The sequence below is a fragment of the Callithrix jacchus genome, chromosome 8 (assembly GCF_049354715.1).
Source record: "Callithrix jacchus isolate 240 chromosome 8, calJac240_pri, whole genome shotgun sequence".
NCBI classification, from domain to species: Eukaryota; Metazoa; Chordata; class Mammalia; order Primates; family Cebidae; genus Callithrix; species Callithrix jacchus.
Window position 1 is genome coordinate 109,505,431 of NC_133509.1, and position 14,219 is coordinate 109,519,649.

At 51.1% G+C, this 14,219-nt stretch overlaps 1 protein-coding gene across 5 annotated transcripts in view; it reads right to left on the minus strand.

The window, feature by feature from the left end:
• LTBP2 (latent transforming growth factor beta binding protein 2) overlaps nt 1-14,219 on the minus strand; it is a 112,197-nt gene that overhangs the window by 79,417 nt on the left and 18,561 nt on the right. For all 5 annotated transcript variants that reach the window (XM_035261019.3, XM_035261018.3, XM_035261020.3 and 2 more), the window contains exon 3: nt 5,207-5,453. In XM_035261019.3, coding sequence (XP_035116910.2) covers nt 5,207-5,453 — 247 coding nt within the window. The remainder of the gene's footprint in view (nt 1-5,206; nt 5,454-14,219) is intronic.

Consider the following 14,219-nt stretch of genomic DNA (forward strand, 5'->3'; position numbering starts at 1 on the left):
CAAGTGCCAAGGCCCTGAGGTGGGATTGTCTCCAGCACATTTGAGGAAGATACAGTCAGCTGGCAGGGCAGGAGGATGAACACGGGCTGTGAGAGGTGAGGGTGGACAGTGGGGATGTCAGAAGGGTTTTGAGGCCAGATCATGTGGGGCCACCCTTGTGGCAAGCCCTTGATAAGAGGGAGCTCTTCCACTTTAGACAAGGGTCCCAACTGGAATGTGCTGCAGTGAGTGGGTGTGGTTGGCCCCCATGATCTCCATCCCTGAGGTTACACCTTTGAATATGTTATATCAAATGGCAAAAGAAAATTCAGGTTATAGATGGAATTAAAATTGCTAATCAGTTGACCGATGGAATTAAGGTTGCTCATCAGTTGACCTTAACATAGAGAGATGGTCCTGGATTATCTGGGTGGGCCCAGGGTCATGACACGGGCCCCTAAAAGTAGAAGAGGGAGGCAAGTGAGTGAGTCAGGGACAGAGGCAGCCAAAGAGACAGGCAGAGGGAAGATGCGAACACGGAGTCCAGGTGCTGCTGCTGGGTTTGAAGATGGAGAAAGGAGGCCACAAGCCAAGGCATGAGGGCAGCTCCTGATGCTGGGAACAGCCCTCGAGTGACAGCCAGCAAGGAAACAGGGCCTCAGTCCTATAACTACAAGGGACTGAATTCTGTAGATAACCTAAATGAGCGAGGAAACGGAGCCCCTAGAGTCCCAGGAGCCTGCTCACACCTTGATTTCAGCCTGCTGAGACCGGTTTCAGATGTGTGACCTAGAAAACTGTATAGAAATAAATGTGTGCTGTTTTAACCTGCTAATTTTGTGATCGTGTGTCATGGCAGCCATATAAAATGAACACAGTGAACAGTGGATAAAGAGGTGGGGTGTGCAGAGGAGGCAATCCAGAGGAGAGGGAGCAACCAGGCAGGAGCATCCTGCTGGGAGCCACCACCACAGGGCCACAGCTCCCCAGACACCCCCAGACACCCCACGCAGGACTCAGCACTGCCCTTCAGGCCCCCTGTTGCCCATGTCATGACCAAGCTTGCTTAGTTTCTTTTTATTTTTCTTTTTGAGATGGAGTTTCACTCTTGTCAGCTCACTGCAACCTCCGCCTCCTGGGTTCAAGTGATCCTCCTCAAGCCTGTGTAGATGTCCCCAGGGCTCAGCCTCTAGGTCCTCAGGTCTCAACAAGGAGCAAACACAGCAGAGGTCCTCCCATTCTTGACATCTCCCCTTAACCTTCTCTCCCCTAGGGCTGGCGACAATGGTCCTGGTGGAATAACCTTGCCCCAAGCCAGCCAAAGCCACTGCTGGATCTGCGGACCCCTGAGGCTGGGTCTGGGCTCTGATTTCTTCTCAGAACAGGTCTACATATATGTACATATGCACACACACATGCACACACACACATACACACACACACACTCCAGTTTCCTCTGTCTGCTCTTTACAACCTCCTCCCATCCACCAAGTCCTCAAGGCAGAGAGATCCTGCCCATTGACAGTGAATGCATGTTGAACACTAACACATCAGGCACCACACTAAGTGTTCTACTCACATGATCTCATTTAATCTTTCCTGTCATCCTATCAGGTGGACACAATTGGCTTAGAGAGGTTAGACACTATTGGCCTATTGTCACATAGCTGGTGAGGGGTAAATCCTGGATTAGAGCACACCAAAGCCCAGGCTCTAACCCTCACCACTCAAAATATGGTCCATGGTCCAGTAGTATCAGCATCCCCGGGGATCACGTTAGAGCTGCTCATCCCAGACCTGCTGAATCAGAACCTGCATGTTGACAAGTCCCCAGGTGACTCACCTACTAGTTTCCATTTGGGAAGCACTGGTCTAAACCACTGCTTTCCAAAGCCTGCAGGTTGCAGGTTCTTGTAACCAGCCCTCCCTCCATCTTTCAGTCCCTTCCCGGCTGCCTGGCTTTTGCTCTCCAGGTGAGGCAGGCCCTCTGCCCAGCCTTAGGGAAGAATTCATGGCATGGGGCTCAGAGGGAGTCTCCAGGCCCCTACAGCCAGCCCAGATGACAGCTGGACAACATCAGTCTGGTCCTTTGTAGGGCACCCTGCCTGCTGCCTGAGACGCTCCTGGCCTCTCCCTCTGGTCTTCCTCCTGGACTTCCTCCCTCCCCAACTCCTAGAATGTCCTCTGCGTCATGTCACCGCCTCTATCTGGACACACAGGGCCTGTCCAAGTTGCTATCAGGAGAGAGGCCAGGGACTGCTTGGGAAACCTGGCCAAGGTCACAGGAAATGTCTGACACCACCAGGCAAGCAGGATTTGGTCTCCTAAAACAAAACACAGCTGGGCTAGCAGCTGGGCCAACAACAGGGCACTCCCAGATTTCATAGCATTGAGGCCGCAGGGCACACAGAGACTGGCTGGCCTAAAGGCTGCAGCTCATTAAGAACATCACAGTAGCCCCTGGCCAGGGAGCCTGTGAAAGTCAAAGAGGACAGACCTGCTGTGGGCCAGAGACCTCACCCAGGACCTCAGCCCTCCACTGCCTGTCACATACAGGAAACCTTCGCTGGGGGGTGGAAGGCTCACATGGCATCCTCCTTGCCTCGCAGCTTCCCCTCACCCCATCATTTATTTATCTATTTAACTTACACTGATTGAGCACAGAAGTGTGCCAGGTGTGGTGTTAGGTACCAGGGACACATTCGTGAACGAGGGTCCCATCTGGACCCTCGGCCTGGATGGATCAGAACAAGGCACCACTGGCACTGCCCATCTGCTCACAGCCAATCCCAGGCTCTCACTGTTATCAATCTGGGGCCCCTTAGCTCTGCTCCTTGTTTCTGCCCCCAGCACCCCTGGGCCTTGGCTGCAGGGTTTGGCTTTTCTGCTCTTGACCTTGGTGCTCCCTAGGCCCTTGACCTGAGTCCATCGTGTGAACCCCGGGGTAGCTCCCGATCCAGTGAGCATATGAACAGACCATCTGAAGGCAGTGTGAAAAGCGCTGCGCTAGGGAAAGATGGAACACCTGCCTTGGGAACTGGCAAGGGCTTCACCTCCTCCTGTCCTCTGAGCAGCACATGGGGTAGTGCCCTTGGCTGCAGGTACGGGCTGAGGGTTCAATGCCAAGAGGGTGCTTTTGTTAGGCTAACTCTGTAGTTTGGACCCAGTGTCAGAACAAATATGGACTGAACATTTTCAATGGGCGAGGCACTGTTGGGGGAGCTGTAGGGAAATCCAGAGTGTAGGACCCTGGATCTACAAGCACTGCGGGTGCAGGACGCAGATGCACAGTTTGCAGGCTGGAGAGTAAGTGCTGCAGGGGCCAGATAGCCAGGGAAATGTGATTCACCTTGAAGAATCGGGAGGAGTTAGCTGGGAGGAAAGATGCAGCCGGGAGCTTCAAAGGGCTCTGACTCAAGACTGTGACAGGCATAGTGACTTGCCCAGCAACCCCCGCTCCCGACCAATGCATCATAAATGGATGAATCCCACAAACCACAAGAGACATGGAAAGCTCTGCTGGGAGGACTCTGTGCCCACCCTGGCCCTTGAGCTGGCACCTCAAGTATTCTTCCAAGTGCCTTACACCAAGCTTACCACCTGGGACCCTAATCTAGGCGGGACTGATCAGAACAAGGCACTGGCACTGCCCACCTGCTCACGCCCAATCCCAGGCCCTCACTCTCATTCATCTGGGGCTGCTTAGCTCTGCTCTTTATTTCTGCCCCAGCATCCCTGGGCCTTGGCTGCAGGGTTTGGCTCTTTTGCTTTTGACCTTGGAGCTCCCAGGCCCTTGACCTGAGTCCATCCTTTCTTTCTCCCTGCTCCTAGCTGCCCTTGGAAAACATCTGCTTGGGTGCCCGGGGCCTGGAACCCAGCTCACCAAGACCCTGGTCTGCCTGACCTCACCCGTTCCCAGAGTTCCTGAATACGCTCAACCTCCTTTCTTTGCTCTCCCTCCTACTCAGCCAGTCTCTCCTGACCTTTCCTGCTGAGGCCTAACCTCAAGGTCAGCCTCCTCTGCCTGCTTCTCCTGGCCTCTGAGAGGGCAAATCCTCTCCCCCTTTATTTCAGCAAGGCAAGGTTGCAACATTTCAGAAACAACTTCTTAAGTAGGAAGCGAATGGAAAAACTAACCTGAAAAACGAAAAGGAAAACACAGTCCCCTAGAAATGGACCGGTTTTTAAAGTTCAGATTTCCTGTCCTGAGCTAGAAAAAGTCTAGCCAGATTGGCTGGCAAGCAGGCCAGGGAATCCTGCCCGGAACACTCCCCTTGTTCACTTTTCTTTCTACTCCCTTCCCCCACACACTCCTTCTCCTCCCTTGTAAGGAGAGAGGCCGAAGCTGGGGCAGAGGAGTCCTTCCTACATCATAGGGACCACAGGTGGAGGAGGAGGAGGCCAGGGATGGGGTAGGGGAGAACAAGCATAAATAGCTTCCATATGTGCCAGGCACTGCTCTAAGCACTTTCCTTATATTGACTACTTTAATCTTCATTTATTTATTTTTGAGGCAGAGTCTTGCTCTGTTGCCCAGGCTGGAGTGCAGTGGCGTGATCTCGGCTCACTGCAACCTCCACCTCCTGGGTTCAAGTGATTCTCCTGCCTCAGCCTCCCAAGTAGCTGGGATTATGGGAGCCCGCCACCATGTCTGGCTAATTTTTGTATTTTTAGTAGAGATGGGGTTTCACCATCTTGGCCAGGCTGGTGTCAAACTCCTGACCTCATGATCCACCCACCTTGGCCTCCCAAAGTGCTGGGATTACAGGCGTGAGCCATTGCACCCAGACGATTAATTTAATCTTTACGACAATTCATAACACAGGTATTACCATTGTTCCCACCTTACTGATGCAGAATCCGAGGCAGAGAGGTAAGTGACTCACCTGGGGTGGCCCATCTGGGAGATGGCAAAGCTAGGCTGTGAGCCAAGAGGCTGTGGCCCCAGGTACATGCCCTCCTCAGCTTCCTTTCAGGCACTCGAGGGTGGCAAAAACTTCACTTCCCTCCTCTTTCCACCCTAGCCTGGCAACACCCATGCCAGCCTCAACACCTACTCTCCTGCTCATATCTCCGGACATGTGAGGGAGAGCCGAGGAGGGTGGGGAGGAGGGAAGGTGACTCTGAGGCCTTCTCCACCAGCCTTTACCAAACCGTCTGAAGGAAGAAGCCCCTCCAAAAAGATTCTGAGCCCCGGACCCCGAGCCCCACAGAGAAGAGGACTTACCCAGCCGGCGGTGACTGTGGTGCAGGCGGCTGTGCTCTGGCCACAGTGCCCTCTCCGACCGCGCTGCTCCTGCGCAGGTTGGGTGAATGCTCGGCCCAGCGTCGAGGAACCAGTCTGGAGTTCTGGGGGTCAAATTCCTCATCAGGAATGACCTCCTCGCAGCGGGCTCCACGGAAGCCGGAGCGGCAGACGCAGAGCTGAGGGCGGCTGCAGGAGCCCCGGTTTTGGCACGGTGGCTGGCACACGGCTGAGGACACAGGGAGAAAGGTGACAGCATTGGCCATGGGGTACTGAGACCACAGCTGCCCATACCTGCCTGTTAGAAGAGCCTACTGAGTGCTGCTGACCCCACTGCTCAAGCAGGAAGCCTCTTTCCTGGCCTCAGAGGGCTCCCTGACCCACATCTCTCCTGCTTTCATCCACAGACCCCCAGGATGAGTTCACCACTAATCTTTGGATAACCAAAGACTGCGTGGCCACAGCCCACAGAACACCCTGAAGAGGAAGTGCAAGCCTGACACTGTGTTTACAATGAAACGTTCACTCCCACCAGACTGGAAGTCCCATGAGGGCAGCCCCAGAACTTAGAATGGGACAGTCACAGAATAGATTCTCAGTAAGCATGAAGTGAATAAATGAATGAATCAGTCTCTTTTATGGAAAAGGACCCAACATCGGCCTGAAATTCAAGCGGTTTGAGTTGCTGGGGTTTTCCCGTCACTCGTGAGCTGTGTGGTCTTGACTTCACTGAGCCTCTATTTGCTCCTAAATCATGGGAGCAGTGAACTAAGGAGGTTGGAGGACTCTAAGGGTCCTTCAAAGGCATCTTCAACTTGACAGTCTCACCTCTCCTTCCATTGCTCTCCGTCTGCTGCCATCCTTAACAAGGCAGAACTCCCGACTATGGCTGGAGAAAGCCCAGTGGCCAGAACGCAGCTACCAGCACCACAGCCTCTGCCGGCCAGGTAAGTCCCCTCCTCTGTGGGGCTTCCGTTCAGGGCTTAGGTTCTCTCTGGATTCTGCCTCCTGGGCTGTGGGTCCAGCCGGGGGCAAGGTGGAGCTGAAATGGGCCCTTCTCCCAGTCAGCCCTATGCAGCATTAGCCACCAGCTCCCCAAGCTGACTCCTCTCTTCATTGTCCGTCATCCCCTTGTAAAGTCCAGAGCTACAGCCAGTGATTCATGACCAAGGGAACATCCCACACAGAGGCACACACTGGGATGCAGAGTCCTGCCCCTCCCCCACCAGGACCTCCACCAGGGAACACATGTGAGCTAGGCAGCATGGTCTGGCTCACACTGGACCCTCGAAACCCAATGCCTCATTCATCTGTCACTCATTCATTCAACAAATAGTTGTTGAGCCCTAGTCAGTGCCAGGCAGTGGGACAAAGTCCTTGTCGGCCTGGGGCTTGCAGTGGAGTGAAGGACACCAACAGGAAGCAAGGAAACAATAGCATGATGTGGTGTCAGGCAGCTTCAAGGGCTGTGAAGACAATTAACCCAGGTGACGCAGGGGTCCAGGCCCAACCAGGAGACTCAGATGGGGTGGCCAGGGCACCTCTCTGAAGAGAGAAATGGGAGTATGCAAAGGAAGTGGACCCCCAAAGATCTGGGCAGTCTTCCAGGCAGAGGGCGAGGTGAAGACCAGGCCCTGGAGCCTGGAAGGAATATGGCATGCTTGAGGAGCCGCCAGAGACCCAGGGAGGCTGGGGTCTGATGGCAGATTAGGTGTAGGCAAGGTCAGTGAGGAAGTAGAGGCAGACACACAGACCCTGTCATCCCAGGGATCCTAAGTGCACCTGTGAAACTTCCAGGCACCACTACCTAGACCAGGTGCCTGGGTTTTGTGAGCTGAACTCTCCTTTCGGAGAATAGTACCAGAATCCAAACCGGGGTCTGGCCTGGATAAACACCTCCAAAATTCCACATGGCCCTTGTCACAGAGACCTTCAATGGCTCCCTGGTGTCTTCAAGGTTCAAGTCCATAGACTAGCACTGAAGACTATCCGGGTCTGATCCCCTCTAACATTCCTCTAAGTCAGCCTGCCTGCTCCAGCCTAACTGGCCTGCTGGCTGTGGCCCCGGGTAGCCTCTGCTCTGTCTTCTCTATGTCTTTGCAGGTGCTATGTCCTCTCTTCTTCTTCTTTTCTTTCCTTTTTTTTTTTTTTTTGAGACACAATCTCCCTCTGTCACCTAGGCTGGAGTGCAGTGGCACCATCTCGGCTTACTGCAACTTCCGCCTACCAGGTTGAAGTGATTCTCCTGCTTCAGCCTCCCAAGTAGCTGGGGCTACAGGTGCTTGCCACCATGCCCAGCTAATTTTTTGTATTTTTAGTAAAAATGGGGTTTCACCATGTTGGCCAGGATGGTCTCGAACTCCTGACCTTGTGATCCACCCACCTCAGCCTCCCAAAGTGCTGGGACTACAGGTGTGAGCCACCGCGCCAGGCCCGCCCTCTCTTCTTTCCCACTTCCTCTCCATTTACCTGACTCCTACTGGTCCCTCAAGGCCCACTTCCCCATCCGGACACCCATCTCTCAGCAGCTGCTCCCTCCTTTGACCAACAGGAAAAAACCTGCCATGTTCACCCTCCATGGGGCGTGCCTGCTCGCTGCCATTAGTTCTTTATGCATGTGTCTCAATTTCCTAACTCATATAGCCAGCTCCTTGAAGTGTAGTGACTGTCTCTTATACCTCTTTGTATGTTTAGCTCCTAACATACGCCTCACAATAACACGATTATTATCATTTTTATTATGGCAGCTGCTATCTGATGAGTGTTGACAACAAGCCTGGCACTGCATCCTGCATACATGCTGTCACCGAAGCCTCTCAACAATCCCATGCGGCCATGCCCCTGTGGCTCGCCATAACTCACTTAGCTCCGGCTCTGCCTTGCTTACTAATAATATCTCCCAAAAACATTTAGCAAGCACCTTATCTTGATCAAACTGAGTGCCAAGGGCAGAAAGGTGAACAAGACTGGGCCCTGCATGGGGGAAGCTCTGACCAATGGGGGTTCGCACTTTCCAAGAAGGGAATTTGATCCTCAGTGAGGGTTAGGGCTGGCAACTACAAATTGGGACTATGATTCCCAATTTACAGATAATGCTGGTGAAGCTCAGAGAGGGTAAGAGACTTGCCTGAGGTCACCCAGCTAGTTAATGGTGGAGCCAGGATTCAAATTCAGTTCTGTGTGATTGGGAAGCCCAGGCTCTTTCCACCCCACTGACTCCCAGCCAGGTGGGGATGGTTCTTCCTTTTCCTCTCTACCATCTCTGAGCCTTGGCCTAGAGCTGATAAGGAAACAAAGGGGATCTGTTGGCTTCAAATCAGCCACCAAATGCACCCTTGAGAACTCTGCCCTGAGAAAATGCACATCCCAATTGGCCTTGACAGTGGAGGCCCCAGGACCCCATGACCTTCCAAAGCCCACACAGAATTTTAAAGTAATGACAGAGGATGTACATCAGCTCATGGGTTTATCCAGTGAACTTTCATAGAGTGTGCACTGGGTGTGCAGCTTGGGATAGAGTCTCTAGCACACTGTTTGACACAGAAAGCAGAACACACAGGTTATAGGACAAGTGCTATGTCGACTGGACCCTCTAACCCAGGCTGAGGCACAGAGTAGGGAAAGTCAGGGAAGGCTTCTTGAAGGAGGTGATGTTGACCAGAGACACAAAGGATGAGTGAATTGGACATTGTGGACCAAGGGCATTCAAAGACCAGTCTATCCTCAGAGAGTTAGGGAAGTAACCAGTTTACAGGTTTCTTTTCCCTTTTATTATTATTTTTTTTTTGAGACGGAGTCTTGCCTTGTCGCCCAGGCTGGAGGGCAGTGGCATGATCTCAGCTCACTACAACCTCTGCCTCCTGGGTTCAAGCGATTCTCCTGTCTCAGTCTCCTGAGTAGCTGGGATTACAGGCACACACCACCATGTCTGGCTAATTTTTGTATTTTTAGTAGAGACAGGCTTTCACCATGTTGCTTAGGCTGGTCTTGAACTCCTGACCTCATGATCTGCCTGCCTCGGCCTCCTAAAGTGCTGGAATTACAGGCATGAGCCACCGCACCTGGCCAGTAACAGATTTCAATAGCATTCCAACCACAAGTTGGGCTCCAAGGCCAGAGCCCATTTCTCCGTGCCCAGGCACCTCTTCCTGGCAGGCCCCAGGCCTCTAGGTAAGCAGACCATGTCAGAGAATCATAACCCAGAACACTTCCCCAAACACAAACTGCCACCACAGCAGGATTTTGGCCTGGCCACCCCTCCATCTGCCCAAGCAGACTTAGCCCCCACCTGACCACCTGCCAGGCCCCTGTCACCACCACCACTGGAAACACGGTCAGCTGGGGCCAGCCCAGCAGCCACGCCAGTGCTAGCGAACATGGAGGAAGCAGACATGCCCAGGGCAGGTCTTGGCCTTGGTTTTTTTTTTTAGGGAGGGAATAGAAAGGGAAGGCCTGAGTGATTTCCCACATGGACCAATACCTCTCTGCCACAGAGACCCACAGCCTGGTGTGGGTGACAGGAAAGTCATGCTGCTTCCACCTCTGAGTGCGTGGTCCTTGCCCGGAGGACAGCCTTTGGAAAACAGTCTAGCTTCCATTCTTCCCCTCCTGAGCCCTGAGAACACGCCATCCTTCAGGTTCACAGTAGATCCTTCATACACATGGCCAACAAGCACATGAAAAAATGTTCAACATCACTCATCATCAGAGAAATGCAAATTAAAATCACTATGAGATACCACCCTATCACAGCCATAATGGCCATTACTAAAAAGTCACAAAACAATCGATGTTGGCATGGCCATGGTGAAAGGGAACACTTATACAGTGCTGGTGGGAATGTAAATTTCCACCCTATGCAAAACAGTATGGAGACTTCTTAAAGAACCATTCAATCCAGCAATCCCACCACCGAGTAAAAGCAAAGAAGTCATTCTATCAAAAAGATACCCGCATGTGTACATTTATCGAAGCACAATTCACGATTGCAAAGATACGGAACCAACTTAAGTGCCCATCAACCAATGAGTGGATAAAGAAAATGTGGTGAAATCCTGTCTCCACTAAAAATACAGAATATTAGCCAGGCATGGTGGCAGGTGACTATAATCCCAGCTACTCCAGAGGCTGAGGCAGGAGAATCACTTGAACCCGGGAGTGAGCCAAGATCACGTCATTGCACTCCAGCCGGACAGAGTGCGACTCCACCTCCAAAAAAAAATAAAAAGAAAATGTGATATATATACACCATGGTATATTACTCAGCCATAGAAAAGAATGAAATAATGTCTTTTTGCAGCAACTTGGATGGAGCTGGAGGCCATTATTGTAAGTGAAGTAGCTCAGGAATGGAAAACCAAATACCTCATGTCATCACTTCCAAGTGGGAGCTAAGCTATGGGTATGAAAAGGCATGGCTGGGTACGGTGGCTCACATCTGTAATCCCAGCACTTTGGGAGGCTGAGGCAGGTGGATCACCTGAGTTCAGGAGTTCGAGACCAGCCTGGACAACATGGTAAAATCCCATCTCTATTTAAAATACAAAAAAAAAAAAAATAGCTGGGCATGGTAGTGGGCACCTGTAAGCCCAGCTACTCAGGAGGCTGAGGCAGGAGAATCATTTAAACCTAGGAGGTAGAGGTTGCAGTGAGCTGAAATGGTGCCATTGCACTCCAGCCTGGGCAACAAGATCAAGACTCCATCTTTAAAAAAACAAAAGGCATACAGACTGGTATAATGGACTTTGGAGACTCAGAAGGGAAAGAGTGAAAAGGGGTGTGGAATAAAAAACTACATATTGGGTAAAATGTACACTACTCAGGTGATGGGTGCACTAAAACCTTGGACTTCACCACTAAACAATGTATCCCTGTAACCAAAAACCATCTGTACTCCCAAAGCTATTGAAATTAAATATATACATATGCATTTATATATGTTTATATATATATATTTGTAAAATAAGATCTTTCACTGTCTAGCAATCCAAGACCCCAGACCCTGCAAGCCAAGCCCCTGTGGCTCGCCATGACTCACTTAGCTCCGGCTCTGCCTTGCTTACTAATAATACCTCCTGAAAACATTTAGCAAGCACCTTATCTTGACCAGACTGAGTGCCGAGGCAGAAAGGTGAACAAGACTGGGCCCTGCACAGGGGAAGCTCTGACCAGTGGGGGTTCGCACACTCCTAGAAGCCACTTTCCAAGCAGGGAATTTGATTTTCAGTGAGGGTTAGGGCTGGCAAACTTTGGTTGGTACAATGAACCAACAGCTCATGGGAAATGAGTGGTTAGCGGAAACTGTGGAAATGGCATTTAATATATAATATCATCATAAATAAAGTTCTAAAAGACTTCCACACCAGCCAGACGTGTTGGTGGGGAAAATGCCCTCAGGAAGCTAACCCTTCTGAATTAACCACGTAGGAGACGGTACAGTGGCCCTATCTGCCGAGGCAGAGCCTCCAAGTTTCAGGTTTTTGGAGGTTTAGAACCAGCTCTCACCGGCTTCACTCGCATCCTCTCTTGTTTTCACAAGTCTCAGCAAGATGCCTGGAACTACTACTTTCCTCACGGAAATGTAAGCAGCGTGATCTGAGCCAAGTGTCTGCATTATGGGATTGGAGCATGTAGACTCCTCTCCTCTCTCTCCACTCCCCCAAAATTCACCCCTAAATGGCCCACGATGGTGGCATCGAGTGCCTGTCTATGAATGGGAACATTCTGACAGTTTTTACTGGTTTGCCTTAAAGTCAGAAAAATAAACACTTTCCTGAGTTGTTTCTTTTTCATAATGTTCTTTTTTTCCCATTTAAAGAGTGTCTTTTGAGATGATGTCTTTTCTGCATTTTTGGAGTTAAAATGTTATTTTTAATTAAAGATGTTGGCAAGTGGTAATTGGTTTTGTTTTTCCTTTTTCCCTACTGGGAGAAATGAAAAGCTGGCCACTGTATGTTGGTACTTAAGATATTTTCGGAAACGTTACTGGTGCATGGAGTCCAGTGACCCTTTGGGAGGGAGAGGCCATCGTGGTTCCGTGTCCTTTGCTTAAAGGAGACTGAAGTGAAACATTCCTAGGCCAAATGAGCATGATCTCAAAACTTAAATATCCAAAAGGAAATCAGCCATCTCAGAAGCTCCAGTGGCAGAGGCTGTTGCTTAAAGCAAAGAAGGAAATGCTGAGGTCCCCGGAGAAGCGGTTTCATGCAGTGCTGCAGGAACTTTAAGAGAGAAAACCTCCAACCACGGTGGACCAGGCGGTCTTCATGTTTTGCCTTTGGAGTTTCATACCTCCAATTTTTCCTCGATAGTAGAGATCATAGAGGCGGGTGCTGTGGCTCACGCCTGTAATCCTAGCACTTTAGGAGGCTGAGGCCGAGTCCAAGAGCTTGCCCAGCCTGGGAAACATAGTGGGACCCCACCTCTACAAAATTTATTTTAAATTAGCTGGGTGTGATGGTGCACACCCCTAGTCTTAGCTACTTGGGAGGCTGAGGCAGGAGGCATCACTTGGGCTCAGGAGTTTGAGTTTGCAGTGAGCCATGATGGTGCCACTGCACTCCAGTCTGGACAACAGAGCAAGACCCTGTCTCTAAAAATATATCTAAATAAATTTAAATGAGTAGAGATCATGCCTTATACTTGAGAAATCAACCCAGTACGGGTTATGTGGCTCTAACGAATCTCCATTTGATGATTGGTCCAGTTATTGAGCATGATACCACAATGTCCATGTTTAGGCTGTGGGAGTTAATCTACACAAGATGGAATACCTCCCAGCCCCAGGACTGTGCCCTCGGACAACCAGAGTTAACCCCCCAGCTCCGGGACAGTGCCCTCAGACAACCGGAGTTAACCTCCCAGTCCCAGGACAGTGCCCTCGGACAACCAGAAGGCTACACTGTCACGCCTCCTCAAGCTCGCTTGCCGATGCCAGTCTTTAGCCATTCATCATTTGGGCTCTTTGGAACCCTTTCTTTTCCACATTCCCCAGATCTGCTCTTCTTCACTGAGCATTAGGGAGGTGGAAAGTCCCAGCTGTGGGTGTTCCACTCTGTGGAGTGAGCCGGGATGCCAAAAGAGGGGGAAATCAAAGAAAACTTCTGAACTGCTTTAAAAACAAGAAATAAAAGGCATCGTTCCCCTAATGCCCCCATCTTCCTAGCTGAGCCCTTTCTCCCCTCACCCCACCCCAGAACAGTCATCAGAGATTCACTTAGATTTTCCACACAAAACCCCTACTTTTGGGAAGGGACCAAACTTAGAATGGCCAGAACTGGGAGAGATTCTAGAAACAGCACCCCCACCACCACCCCACGCAGGCTGCTCCTACCTCTGCTTGGAGCCCCTGCAGATTAGCTACTGGGTAGCAGCAAGAACTGGGTAGCGCCCAGTAGTTCCTGCTACTATAGATTTGGTTTGACCCCAGCTCAGCGCCATCTCAGCTGCACGACCCCAGACACATCTCATCTCGCTGAGATGTCTCCACCAGTGTGCCAGAGGCCTTGTCCACGAAATGGGGCTGATAATTCCTGCTTCAAAGAGCTGTCTTGAGTCTCAGCTGAGCACCTGGACGTGGACGTACTTTGTACCCTCTAAGGCTGTGCTGTAGCTGAGAACTGTCTGTGGTTATTTAAGTTTAAATGGATTCAAATTAAATAAAATTTAAAAAGCAGTTCCTTCAGTCTCACAAGCCATATTTCAAGTGCTTGACAGCCACACGTGGCTCATGGCTACCACACTGGAGAACAAGAGATAGAACACGTCCATCATCACAGGAAGTTCCACTGGCCAGTGCGGCCAAGCTTAAAACAGCAACACAAAACCACTCCCCCAGAGGCAAGATGGCTTCTGAGCTTCTCTGCTATGGCCCTTTCCCCAGGAAAAGGCAATGTCAGCTCAGGCCCCAGTTACAGAGATGAACAACCAAGGACTGTGGTGCAAGGTGGGGACCGCAGTACAAGGTGGGGACTGCTTTCCTGGTGTCAAATATAGC